The sequence below is a fragment of the Budorcas taxicolor genome, chromosome 4 (assembly GCF_023091745.1).
Source record: "Budorcas taxicolor isolate Tak-1 chromosome 4, Takin1.1, whole genome shotgun sequence".
Classification (NCBI taxonomy): Eukaryota; Metazoa; Chordata; class Mammalia; order Artiodactyla; family Bovidae; genus Budorcas; species Budorcas taxicolor.
Genome location: NC_068913.1, coordinates 34614500 through 34627809, shown reverse-complemented (window position 1 = coordinate 34627809; position 13310 = coordinate 34614500). Strand labels below are relative to the sequence as shown.

General features: G+C 35.9%; 1 protein-coding gene across 1 annotated transcript in view; it reads left to right on the top strand.

Annotated features, from left to right (window-relative positions):
• LOC128046259 (probable mitochondrial glutathione transporter SLC25A40) overlaps positions 1–11528 on the top strand; it is a 42810-nt gene extending 31282 nt beyond the window's left edge. The window contains 4 exon segments of the mRNA XM_052638381.1: positions 586–695; positions 3899–3983; positions 10909–10995; positions 11422–11528. Coding sequence (XP_052494341.1) covers positions 586–695; positions 3899–3983; positions 10909–10995; positions 11422–11528 — 389 coding nt within the window.
• The last annotated feature ends 1782 nt before the right edge of the window (positions 11529–13310 follow it).

Below are 13310 nucleotides of genomic sequence, written 5' to 3'. Positions count from 1 at the left end.
ACTTTGGCCACCTCATGTGAAGAGTTGACTCATTGGAAAAGACTCTGATGCTGGAAGGGATTGGGGGCAGGAGGAAAAGGGACGACAGAGGATGAGATGGCTGGACGGCATCACCAACTCGATCGATGTGAGTCTGAGTGAACTCCGGGAGTTGGTGATGGACAAGGAGGCCTGGCGTGCTGCGATTCATGGGGTCGAAAAGAGTCAGACACGACTGAGCAACTGAACTGAAATGAATTTAGGCATAGTGTGTGACAGTTCATGAAATACTTGGTTTTCTTCTTTTGGAGTTTTACATCAGTGTTCATGAGATGTGACTCTCTCCTTTCCTCTCGTGTTCTTATTGGGTTTTGAGATCAAACTCCTACTTTTTACTGATGCATAGTTTTGTTTATAAGACCCCTAGAATATTACTGAGAATTTGGTTACTATTTTTACAAATTTCACCGAGTATTTGTCTAAGCAGAAAGCAAGGTGTGTCAATACTAGAATTCTCTTCTCCTTTAATATATAATATTCTTCAAATATTTTCCGTAAAGTCCACATTTCATTTCTAAATGTGTTCATTCTATTCTGTTTTTGTAGCAATGTACTGGTATAACTATGAAGTCTTAAAGAAGTGGTTGTGTGCAAAATCTGGCTTATATGAACCAACATTTATGATCAACTTTACCTCAGGGGCGTTGTCTGGTTCTGTAAGTTTATTCTATTGTTGTTATATTCCAAAATAGTGATAATTGTCTTACTGAAACAGAACAAAATATTATGTAGCATTTCAAGTCCATTGAGATAGAACAGCTTTAGGGTAGTGCATCCTCAAAGTGCTAAGTATTTACTACCCTATTTTGAAGATAAATTATCAGCACTAGCCATTAAATATTTTAAAATGCATTTTATATCTGTCTTTATTATATTACAAGTACATTATATCTTTCTGAAACTTTTGAACTTGTTAGATCATTAGTTATGATAATGAGTTTAGATAGTACTTTATTACACAAAGTATTTGGCAGTTTGGTCATTAAATACCAGTAGATCTTGTTAGTTAATATTTTATAAATGTTATCTCTTATATATCATCTGATTGAATAGAAGTAATTGCATCCTTTGCTGCTAATTCCTGTTTCTTTGGGAACATTCTAGCTGAGTACCTCTTAAAAGGATTTTTAAAAAACTTACAATTAGAAGGGAGCAGTACCCAGTGACCGTTTTTGGGTAGTAGGGAGTTCACCTTTGGCCACTCCTCCACATAATGAAAACTCATGTAGTGGGCCTTTATGCAGATTCTTATCACCATGATCTTGGACACAGAGAGCTTTATTATCCCCACATACTTAGAGAATGAATTTTTGATGACACAGTGATGTGCTGACATACTGGAACCAGATAGAGAGAGTGAAGGAGCACAGTGCAGTCATGGAGACTGGCAGAAAACTACTGGAGTCACTGTCAGAAAACCTAGGCACAATCTCAGAGATTGTGTTCAAAATTGAGACATGAAGATTCTCGGGTCCGGTATATGTCAAATTAACCCTAGGGGGGTATAAATATATTGAGGCAAAAGAGCAATTCTTTGTAGCAATTTAAGAAGTTAGAATACGAGCAAAATCTTTATGATTCATTATTTCTATTTGTGAGGTGATTAAAAGTAACTTACAAATTTTATTTATATCTTAATCCACCATGAAATGAAAAACAAGTACCATTTATGTTTAGTGATCCTTAACAATTGTAGAACCAATTCTGTACTTAGTGCGTTATGTAAAAAAAGGAAAAAGTTGAATGGCTTTAGGGTCCCAGCTTTCCAGTAACGAAAGAATGTTGTTTTACTATTTCTTACCTAACACAGAAAATATATTTTTAAAATCTTTAATAATTTAGAAACTATTACTGCCTTTTAACTGTTAAACAAATAAAAATGTGTCTGCAACAGGAAAAGCACATCAGTGGGATAATGTCCAGGCTTTCTGTTAGAAAACCGAACAGCCTAAACCTGTTATTCTGCAGAGTGTCAGGCTCATCCCGCATTGTTGCTGCCTTTGATACTCCCATCAGCACCCCCTATCCAGGGGTTCTGCACCTGCAGATTGAACCAATTCGATTCTTGGCTGTTGAATCCACAGATGTGGAACCACAGACACAGAGGACCAGCTGTGCTATGACATTTTATATAAGGGACAGATACTCAGCAGGTTTCAGTATCTGCAGCCAATGCACCTCAGATACTAAAGAACAACTATATGTGTTAGATTGTGGAGAAACGATCATTGATTTTATCTTACCTGAGATCTTTGAAACTGGTTTCAAGAACTTAAATCTCCTTACATTGATGGGTGAAATAAAAATGAATGACTTTAAAGGTTATTTTATGAGCATATTGAGCAAATGTAAGTTGGGAAACAGAAAATAGAGACTAGGTTTTACTTTGCATGACTGTTATATCAAATATAAGACATTCTTAGGGGAATTTGTTCTTTCAGAAAACCTTTCTTGCTTAATTAAGGCATTATGGAAATAACTGTTAAATTCATTAATTTGACATTTTTAGTTATTTTAATTGGAGGCTAATTACTTTAGTGGGTTTTGCCATACATTGACATGAATCAGCCACAGGTGTATATGTGTTCCCCATCCTGAACCCCCCTCCCAATACCATCCCTCAGGGTCGTCCCAGTGCACTGGCCCTGAGAACCCTGTCTCATGCATCAAACCTGGACTGGTGATCTATTTCACATATGGTAATATACATGTTTCAATGCTGTTCTTTCAGATCATCCCACTCTCGCCTTCTCCCACAGAGTCCAAAAGTCTGTTCTTTACATCTGTGTCTCTTTTGCTGTCTCGCATATAGGGTTATCACTACCATCTTTCTAAATTCCATATATATGCATTAATATACTGTATTGGTGTTTTTCTGACTTACTTTGCTCTGTATAATAGGCTCCAGTTTCATCCACCTCTTGAGAACTGATTCAAATGCATTCTTTTTAATAGCTGAGTAATATTCCATTGTGTATATGTACCACAACTTTCTTATCCATTCCTCTGCCGATGGACATCTAGGTTGCTTCCATGTCCTGGCTATTGTGAACAGTGCTGCGATGAACATTGAGGTACACGTGTCTCTTTCAATTCTGGTTTCCCCGGTGTGTATGCCCAGCAGTGGGATTGCTGGGTCGTACAGCAGTTCTATTTCCAGTTTCTTAAGGAATCTTCACACTGTTCTCCATAGTGGCTGTACTAGTTTGCATTCCCACCAAAAGTGTAAGAGGGTTCCCTTTTCTCTGCACCCTCTCCAGCATTTATTGTTTGTAGACTTTTTGATAGCAGCCATTCTGACCAGTGTGAGATGGCACCTCATTGTGGTTTTGATTTGCATGAAATGTTTTTAAAAATTATTTGTGAACTACATTTGATAAATATGTTGAAACCCATAAAGAAAATGTATATGGCACTAAAAGTTCAAAAGTCCATTTTCTTTATTTTTTTAACAATTTTAAAAACATTTGGAAAATTTTAAATGCTAATTACTAGGTACTTTGATTTCTGCTTTAAAATATAATACTATACCTTCATCTATAGTAAAGGAATAATGGAACACACAGGAGCATCAGAAATTGTGAATACTGGTTTTGCAGTCAGAGGGTCTCGTTGGAATTCTGACTGCCAACTAGTGTGGTTGACCTCAAGAATATAGGAGGACTGTTCTCTTACTCCTGAACTTTAGGAGAAATGCATAAGACTTTATCTGTTCTCTTCAATAGGAGCTTCTCCTTAAATATCTCTGGTTTCACTTTTTCAGTTTAGTTCTGATTTTATTACTATCTTTATTAAGTAATACGCTAATTAGAGTATAAAATACTTTGGGAAAAATTTAATCAATTTTATTTTTTGTTAGTTTGCAGCTGTTGTAACTTTGCCATTTGATGTGGTAAAAACATAAGAGCAGATACAACTTTGGATATATGAAAGCCCGAAAAGAAGTTTAATTAATTTAAAATGTGTCTAAGATGCCATGAAAAATATTTTCTTTCGAGATAGCTAGGAATAGCTAAGATAGGGAAGACAAGATTCTCCCTGCCCCTTGGTTGCCTTCCTCTCTATTTAACTCAAACTAATGTACTGCTAGAATGGAGTACCCAGAAAAACCTCTAAACCTAAGCAAAAAATTTAAGAAAATTTAAAGACTATATTAGTATGCATATACATATTCTTTTTCTTTTCTATTTTTTAGCTTCCCTTTTGATGTGTTTTTTTCCCCCTTGCCTATTATCCCATCTACTTCTTTATAACCTGTAATCTCTTCTAGAACAAAATTGTCCTAGGGACTTCCCCTTTAATGCAGAAGGTGCAGGTTCGATCCCTGGTTGGGGAGCTAAGATCCCACATGCCTCCTGGCCAAAAAAAAAAAAAAATGTAAAACAGAAGCAATGCTGAACAACATCACTAAAGAATTTAACAATGGTCCATATTTTTTTTAAAGTACTATTAGTTGCTTCTACTAGATTCATTCTGTTTTTATTATAGAAAGTGTAGCAAGCCCACTGGAAATAGGGCTTTGTTTCTGAAACAAAATTGTTAGGATTTGATCAATTGGATGATCAGTAGAGAAGTGTTTATTGTTGTCTGTGCTTGAAATATTAATAATCACACAGTGTTTCCTTACAGTGTTTGAAGTTGCTTTTCCCCTGTAGAAAGAGCTCTTGGACGTTGGATCTTTAGGCAGGGCTCTGCCATGGCTTCCCTCCAGCTGAGAAGTCTTCTTGTTCGTCGTCTTTTACATTCATTTCACCCTACTATTAAAATAGAGACTAGTTTGGAACTTGAGAAGGGAATGGCACCCTACTCCAGTACTCTTGCCTGGAAAATCCCATGGATGGAGGAGCCTGGTAGGCTGCAGTCCATGGGGTCGCTAAGAATCGGACACGACTGAGCGACTTCACTTTCACTTTTCACTTTTATGCATTGGAGAAGGAAATGGCAACCTGCTCCAGTGTTCTTGCCTGGAAAATCCCAGGGACGGCGGAGCCTGGTGGGCTGCCCTCTATGGGGTCGCACAGAGTCGGACACGACTGAAGCAACTTAGCAGTTGGAACTTGAGCTCCGTAAGATTAGAAATACCCAGCTACTTAGCCACCTTTTTTTTTTTAATATTTGAGGCTTTATTTTTAAGAAATTCAAAACCATATATAATTAGTAAAATTTAAATTACCAGCAGAGATTACTTTTCTACTGACTATTAAATTCTTTTTTAATCTTTTTTTAAATTTACTTTTACTTTACAATACTGTATTGGTTTTGCCATACATTGACATGAATCAGCCACGGGTGTACATGAGTTCCCAATGCTGAATCCCCCTGCCACCTCCCACCCCATATCATCTCTCTGAATCATCCCTGTGCACCAGCCCCAAGCATCCTGTATCCTGTATCAAACATAGACTGGCGATTCGTTTCTTACCTGACAGTATACATGTTTCAATGCCATTCTCCCAAATCATCCCACCCTCGCCCTCTCCCACAGAGTCTAAAAGTCCGTTCTATACATCTGTGTCTCTTTTGCTGTCTTGCATACAGGGTTATCATTACCATCTTTCTAGATTTCATATATATGTCTTAGTATACTGTATTGGTGTTTTTCTTTCTGGCTTACTTCACTCTGTATAATCAGCTCCAGTTTCATCCACCTCATTAGAACTGATTCAAATGTATTTTTTTTAATGGCTGAGTAATACTCCATTGTGTATTTGTACCACAGCTTTCTTATCCATTCCTCTGCCGATGGACATCTAGGTTACTTCCATGTCCTGGCTATTATAAACAGTGCTGCGATGAACATTGGGGTACACGTGTCTCTTTCAATTCTGGTTTCCTCAGTGTGTATGCCCAGGAGTGGGATTGCTGGGTCATAGGCAGTTCTATTTGCAATTTTTAAGGAATCTCCACACTGTTCTCCATAGTGGCTGTACTAGTTTGCATTCCCACCAACAGTGTAAGAGGGTTCCCTTTTCTCCACACCCTCTCCAGCATTTATTGCTTGTAGACTTTTGGATTGCTGCCATTCTGATTGGTGTGAAACAGTACCTTATTGTGGTTTTGATTTGCATTTCTCTGATAATGAGTGATGTTGAGCATCTTTTCATGTGTTTGTTAGCCATCTGTATGTCTTCTTTGGAGAAATGTCTATTTAGTTCTTTGGCCCATTTTTTGATTGGGCCATTTACTTTTCTGGCATTGAGCTGCATAAGTTGCTTATATATATATATATATTTTTTGAATGTTCAAGAGTATTTATTTTTATTTTTTTTTAATTTTGAAATCTTTAATTCTTACATGTGTTCCCAAACATGAACCCCCCTCCCACCGCCGTCCCCATAACATCTCTGTGGGTCATCCCCATGCACCAGCCCCAAGCATGCTGTATCCTGTGTCAGACATAGACTGGCGATTCAATTCTTATATGATAGTATACATGTTACAATGCCATTCTCCCAAATCATCCCACCCTCTCCCTCTGAGTCCAAAAGTCCGTTATACACAGCTGTGTTTTTTTTCCTGTCTTGCATACAGGGTCATCATTGCCATCTTTCTAAATTCCATATATATGTGTTAGTATACTGTATTGGTGTTTTTCTTTCTGGCTTACTTCACTCTGTATAATCGGCTCCAGTTTCATCCATCTCATCAGAACTGATTCAAATGAATTCTTTTTAACGGCTGAGTAATACTCCATTGTGTATATGTACCACAACTTTCTTATCCATTCCTCTGCTGATGGACATCTAGGTTGTTTCCATGTCCTGGCTATTATAAACAGTGCTGCGATGAACATTGGGGTACATGTGTCTCTTTCAATTCTGGTTTCCTCGGTGTGTATGCCCAGCAGTGGGATTGCTGGGTCATAAGGTAGTTCTATTTGCAATTTTTTAAGGAATCTCCACACTGTTCTCCATAGTGGCTGTACTAGTTTGCATTCCTACCAACAGTGTAGGAGGGTTCCCTTTTCTCCACACCCTCTCCAGCATTTATTGCTTGCAGATTTTTGGATCGCAGCCATTCTGACTGGTGTGAAGTGGTACCTCATTGTGGTTTTGATTTGCATTTCTCTGATAATGAGTGATGTTGAGCATCTTTTCATGTGTTTGTTAGCCATCTGTATGTCTTCTTTGGAGAAATGTCTATTTAGTTCTTTGGCCCATTTTTTGATTGGGTGGTTCATTTTTCTGGAATTGAGCTGCATAAGTTGCTTGTATATTTTTGAGATTAGTTGTTTGTCAGTTGCTTCATTTGCTATTATTTTCTCCCATTCAGAAGGCTGTCTTTTCACCTTGCTTATATTTTCCTTTGTTGTGCAGAAGCTTTTAATTTTAATTAGATCCCATTTGTTTATTTTTGCCTTTATTTCCAGAATTCTGGGAGGTGGATCATAGAGGATCCTGCTGTGATTTATGTCTGAGAGTGTTTTGCCTATGTTCTCCTCTAGGAGTTTTATAGTTTCTGGTCTTACATTTAGATCTTTAATCCATTTTGAGTTTATTTTTGTGTGCAGTGTTAGAAAATGATCTAGTTTCATTCTTTTACAAGTGGTTGACCAGTTTTCCCAGCACCACTTGTTAAAGAGATTGTCTTTACTCCATTGTATATTCTTGCCTCCTTTGTCAAAGATAAGGTGTCCATATGTGTGTGGATTTATCTCTGGGCTTTCTATTTTGTCCCATTGATCTATATGTCTGTCTTTGTGCCAGTACCATACTGTTTTGATGACTGTGGCTTTGTAGTAGAGCCTGAAGTCAGGCAAGTTGATTCCTCCAGTTCCATTCTTCTTTCTCAAGATTGCTTTGGCAATTCGAGGCTTTTTGTATTTCCATACAAATCTTGAAATTATTTGTTCTAGTTCTGTGAAAAATATGGCTGGTAGCTTGATAGGGATTGCATTGAATGTGTAAATTGCTTTGGGTAGTATACTCATTTTCACTATATTGATTCTTCCGATCCATGAACATGGTATATTTCTCCATCTATTAGTGTCCTCTTTGATTTCTTTCATCAGTGTTTTATAGTTTTCTATATATAGGTCTTTAGTTTTTTTGGGTAGATATATTCCTAAGTATTTTATTCTTTTCGTTGCAATGGTGAATGGAATTGTTTCCTTAATTTCTTTTTCTACTTTCTCATTATTAGTGTATAGGAATGCAAGGGATTTCTGTGTGTTGATTTTATATCCTGCAACTTTACTATATTCATTGATTAGCTCTAGTAATTTTCTGGTGGAGTCTTTAGGATTTTCCATGTAGAGGATCATGTCATCTGCAAACAGTGAGAGTTTTACTTCTTCTTTTCCAATTTGGATTCCTTTTATTTCTTTTTCTGCTCTGATTGCTGTGGCCAAAACTTCCAGAACTATGTTGAATAGTAGCAGTGAAAGTGGACACCCTTGTCTTGTTCCTGACTTTAGGGGAAATGCCTTCAATTTTTCACCATTGAGGATAATGTTTGCTGTGCGTTTGTCATATATAGCTTTTATTATGTTGAGGTGGGTTCCTTCTATTCCTGCTTTCTGGAGAGTTTTTATCAAATGGATGTTGAATTTTGTCAAAGGCCTTCTCTGCATCTACTGAGATAATCATATGGCTTTTATTTTTTAATTTGTTAATGTGGTGAATTACATTGATTTGTGGATATTGAAGAATCCTTGCATCCCTGGGATAAAGCCCACTTGGTCATGGTGTATGATCTTTCTAATGTGTTGTTGGATTCTGATTGCTAGAATTTTGTTAAGGATTTTTGTATCTATGTTCCTCAGTGATATCGGCCTGTAGTTTTCTTTTTTTGTGGCATCTTTGTCAGGTTTTGGTGTTAGGGTGATGGTGGCCTCATAGAATGAGTTTGGAAGTTTCCCTTCCTCTGCAATTTTCTGGAAGAGTTTGAGTAGGATAGATGTTAGCTCTTCTCTAAATTTTTGGTAGAATTCAGCTGTGAAGCCGTCTGGACCTGGGCTTTTGTTTGCTGGAAGATTTCTGATTACAGTTTCAGTTTCTGTGCTTGTGATGGGTCTGTTAAGATTTTCTATTTCTTCCTGGTTCAGTTTTGGAAAGTTGTACTTTTCTAAGAATTTGTCCATTTCTTCCACGTTGTCCATTTTATTGGCACATAATTGCTGATAGTAGTCTCTTATGATCCTTTGTATTTCTGTGTTGTCTATTGTGATCTCTCTATTTTCATTTCTAATTTTATTGATTTTTCTCCCTTTGTTTCTTGTTGAGTCTGGCTAATGGTTTGTCAATTTTATTTATCCTTTCAAAGAACCAGCTTTTGGCTTTGTTGATTTTTGCTATGGTCTCTTTTCTTTTGCATGTATTTCTGCCCTAATTGGTAAGATTTCTTTCCTTCTACTAACTCTGGGGTTCTCCATTTCTTCCTTTTCTAGTTGCTTTAGGTGTAGAGATAGGTTATTTATTTGAGTTTTTTCTTGTTTCTTGAGGTACGCCTATATTGCTATGAACTTTCCTCTAAGCACTTCTTTTATAGTGTCCCACAGGTTTTAGGGTTCGCCTCCTTTCTTTACTAGTTGTTTCCAAAATTGAAAACATTTAAGCAAGGAGTATAAGTTGTCAACCTGCAGTGTAAATATTTTGTCACTGAATGTTTTTAGAGGGTTAAATTTCAGTCATAAATACTTTGTTCTTGGTTTTAAAATGTATCCTTTCCGTTTGGTTGCTCTAATCACTGTAGTTTTACTTACGCTATTTATATAGATAGTTTAGCTTCTTAAATAACAAGGCCTCATTTATCTTCATAGAGAACCTGATATTATATAGAAGAAATTTTGAGATAATGAGTCCCTCGTCATTAAGTTGCAGATTCTACAGAGCTGTTACTGAATGACCCCTTTCCCTAATTTTCCCTTCTTCCCTAGGCATACGTACTAAAATGTACTTTAATCCTGATGACTCAGAGTTATCATCACTGTACACACTGATTACTGTAGTTTCATAACACAGCTCTCAGAAGCTAGTGAGACAGTTAGGAGTGTTGGCCTATCACGCACTGGGCTGGGCAAGACTGAAATCTTCAGCTGTCACAGTGCTGAAGTGGTAGGATGCCCACCTTTTAGCAGATTTTTTTTTTCATCTTTAGTGTCTGTAGTCTGGCAGCTAAGCCAGCTGCTTAGAATCATTGTGTACAACGAAGGTGAGCAATCTTTGTGTATGTACAGCACATTCATGAGGTTTATGTTTGAATCTGAGTAACATCTATTTTTGCTGTTTTCAAAAGATGTATAAATCTGTTTCTTCACTGTGTTCCAGACACTTGAGCAGTTGCAAATAAGCGAGATGTTACTGTTAGCTACAGGAAAACAACTCTTCCCTTCAGAGGAGACAGGACTGATTTATTTCAAGACTAGCACATCTATTCAGAAAGATTCTTTTAAGGTAGAACCTCCCTAGGGAGAATGAGCTATTTTCCTTAAAGCTTCTCTTTGGGGAAAAAAGGTTTAATGTATGCACTAAAAGTACAATGAAAAATGGTTATCATGGCTTCACTTGGAGAACCCCATGAAAATTCCTGTGTATCTTTAAAATTTTTCATTATGAAAGATTTTTAAGATATGGAAAAAAGTATAAGGGATACACACCACCAAGCTTAAACATCAGTTCAGGAGAGGCTTTCTGTATATTCCTCCTTGATTACATCTGGTTCTATGTACCTTAAAAGTGCCTTTAAAATTTCTTTTTAATGAATCCAACTATTAAAAATAAGATTTAAAATAGTTCTTTATGTAAACAGATCTGTTCTTATTATAATGAAATGATATATCCCAAAGCCCATAAACACTCTTTGATGTGTATTTATCTATATTAGAAATTAAGTGGTAATTTATAATAGCATCGTTTCTTTAACATTTAGTTTCTATGCCTTTGCAAATGTCAACCTGGAGTATAATGAAGAACATTGTTGCTCAGAATGGATTTTCTGGATTATTTACAGGTAAAAATATTTCCTTTACCAAACTGTTGACTAAAATGTTTACTTTTCCTTTTAAATTAATTGCCTTTCAGCAGAAAATTTTTGAAAATATTCCTCATTTACTATTTCCTCCTAAATATCTTTGCTGTAAGTTTAAAATTTTTAAATACCAGTTGCTTTTGAAGTAATTTGGAATTAAAGTGAGGAGTGAACAGTTCTTTGACACCAGTTATGGGACAGTGTTTTATCCACTCCAGTATTCTTGCCTGGAGAATCCCATGGACAGAGAAGCCTAGTAGGTTACAGGCCACGGGGTTGCAAAGAGTCGGATACGACTGAGCAACTTCACCTCACCTCACCTCACTTAATTTGATAACTGTCAGAATGAAATCAAATAAATTAACATTTTAAAATGTAAGGTAAAATTTTTCTGTTCCCTTTTTTAGGACTGTTTTCCTCATTTAATTAAAATTGCTCCTGCTTGTGCTGTTATGATCAGTACATATGAATTTGGAAAGTCTTTCTTCCAGAAACAAAATGCTCAAAGACAGCAATACTAGAGATGCTGTTTCAACCTGAAATAACAACCATACCAAATAATAAGAGGAGACTGTTAGGCAAGAGCTTTTTTCACCTTTTATGCTATTATCTTACAGTGGTTTTCTATCATTCTAACTTCAAATTTTTATCCTACTTTTTGAGAATTTTAAAAAGGTATTCCAGAAATCATAACCATTGAGCATTCTTGTAAAGAAGAGAAAAATTATTCTACACTGAAAGCAATAATCTCAGAGTTTGGTACAGATTTCTGTGTAACTTCATCCTGTTGGGAGTGTCAGAGATGTCGGACATTTTTGCAATTGTGTGCTGAATGATGTACAGAGTCTAAAAAAATTCCCAAGTCTTTTTATACACATTTAAATCATGGACGTAGATACTTAAGTGTTTCAACAAAGTACATAACGGAAAGCAATCTTTAAATATTATTAGGCAATATTTGGTAAATGATGTGAATGTTATTTTCTTTAATTCACATATATTTGGTTTTGTTTTTTTTTCTTTCCCACCCTGTTAACTGTTTTAAGGCCTCATGTATATTAAGATTTCTCTGATCCGAGGTATGGCTATCTTACGTTCATGAACCAAAAATATAACTTGTGTGATACTGATGCTATTTTTGATGTCTAAAGACCCCCATATTATCTACTATTTCTGTGAGAGACAGCGTTCACTGACCATCTTAAATGCTCACTTCAGTCAAACTTGGGTGTGCAGTGGAAAAGCACGTGGTATTCAGGCCAGCGAGAAAGCCGTTTCAGCACAAGGCCGGCCTCTGGTTTCAGCTGTCTTGTCATCAGGCATTACCATCTGTGAAGTTCTCTAGGTCACATCTCTTCGCTTGTTCTAACACCACTGAGACAGAGTATGTTCAAGATGTCCCTTGACTTTACACATCTCACACGAGTGTGCTAGACCAAGAACTAGCTTTTGGTCACTGGAGGCTAATGCCTAAGAAGTTTAGTTTATGAATGTAAGAATGAAAAAGAATGATTTCAAGACAATATTTTTAGATATTTTTGTTTTCCTCAGTATCTGTATACTCTAAGAAAAAGCACTTTATTGCAGTCTATCTGTATTTTATGAAAATGTGAAACTTTTTTTCCCTAAAATAGAGTAATATATATTTAAGTGACATATCTCTAGTGTTGGTACGAATTAAATAGTTTTCTACTATATTGGAAAATACATTATGTTTCACCAGAAATAAACTATATAGGGTTTGTATTTAAGTTTTTTGTGTTTATTTTATCCTGTGTTGATTTACCTTAAGTTTGCAACATATATATCTATAAAAATATAAATATTTATATTTTCATTGAAATATTTTATGCTTTCTTAAAGCTACCACTGTGCTTCTAAATACTTTCATATAAAATTATGTTAATGCTATACTATCAACATATATATAAAACACAATGGAAGTTTATCTTGAACACTGAATTTAACAGTATTAAATTTAAATTTACCTTTGCTCTGCTGTGCTTCTTTTGGGTAACTAGTAGAAAAGGGCAGAAAAATTTAGGTTTTGAACAATAGTCTCAAAAAAGTTATGTATTTCAAGTTAATGTCACTTATAAACAAACAGAAAGGAAACTTTCATCCTCTCCTTCCCCACTACTGACTGCACTGTGGAAAATTATTATTTTATAACTAAAAGAACTTAAATAAACCTAATTCCCTGTAGTTTTGTAACATACATTACATGCAATGTATCTGAAAGAAAAGAAGTCTGAATTTAGGCTTTGTCTATACTTAAGTGGTAAAAAAGCATTACTAGTAGG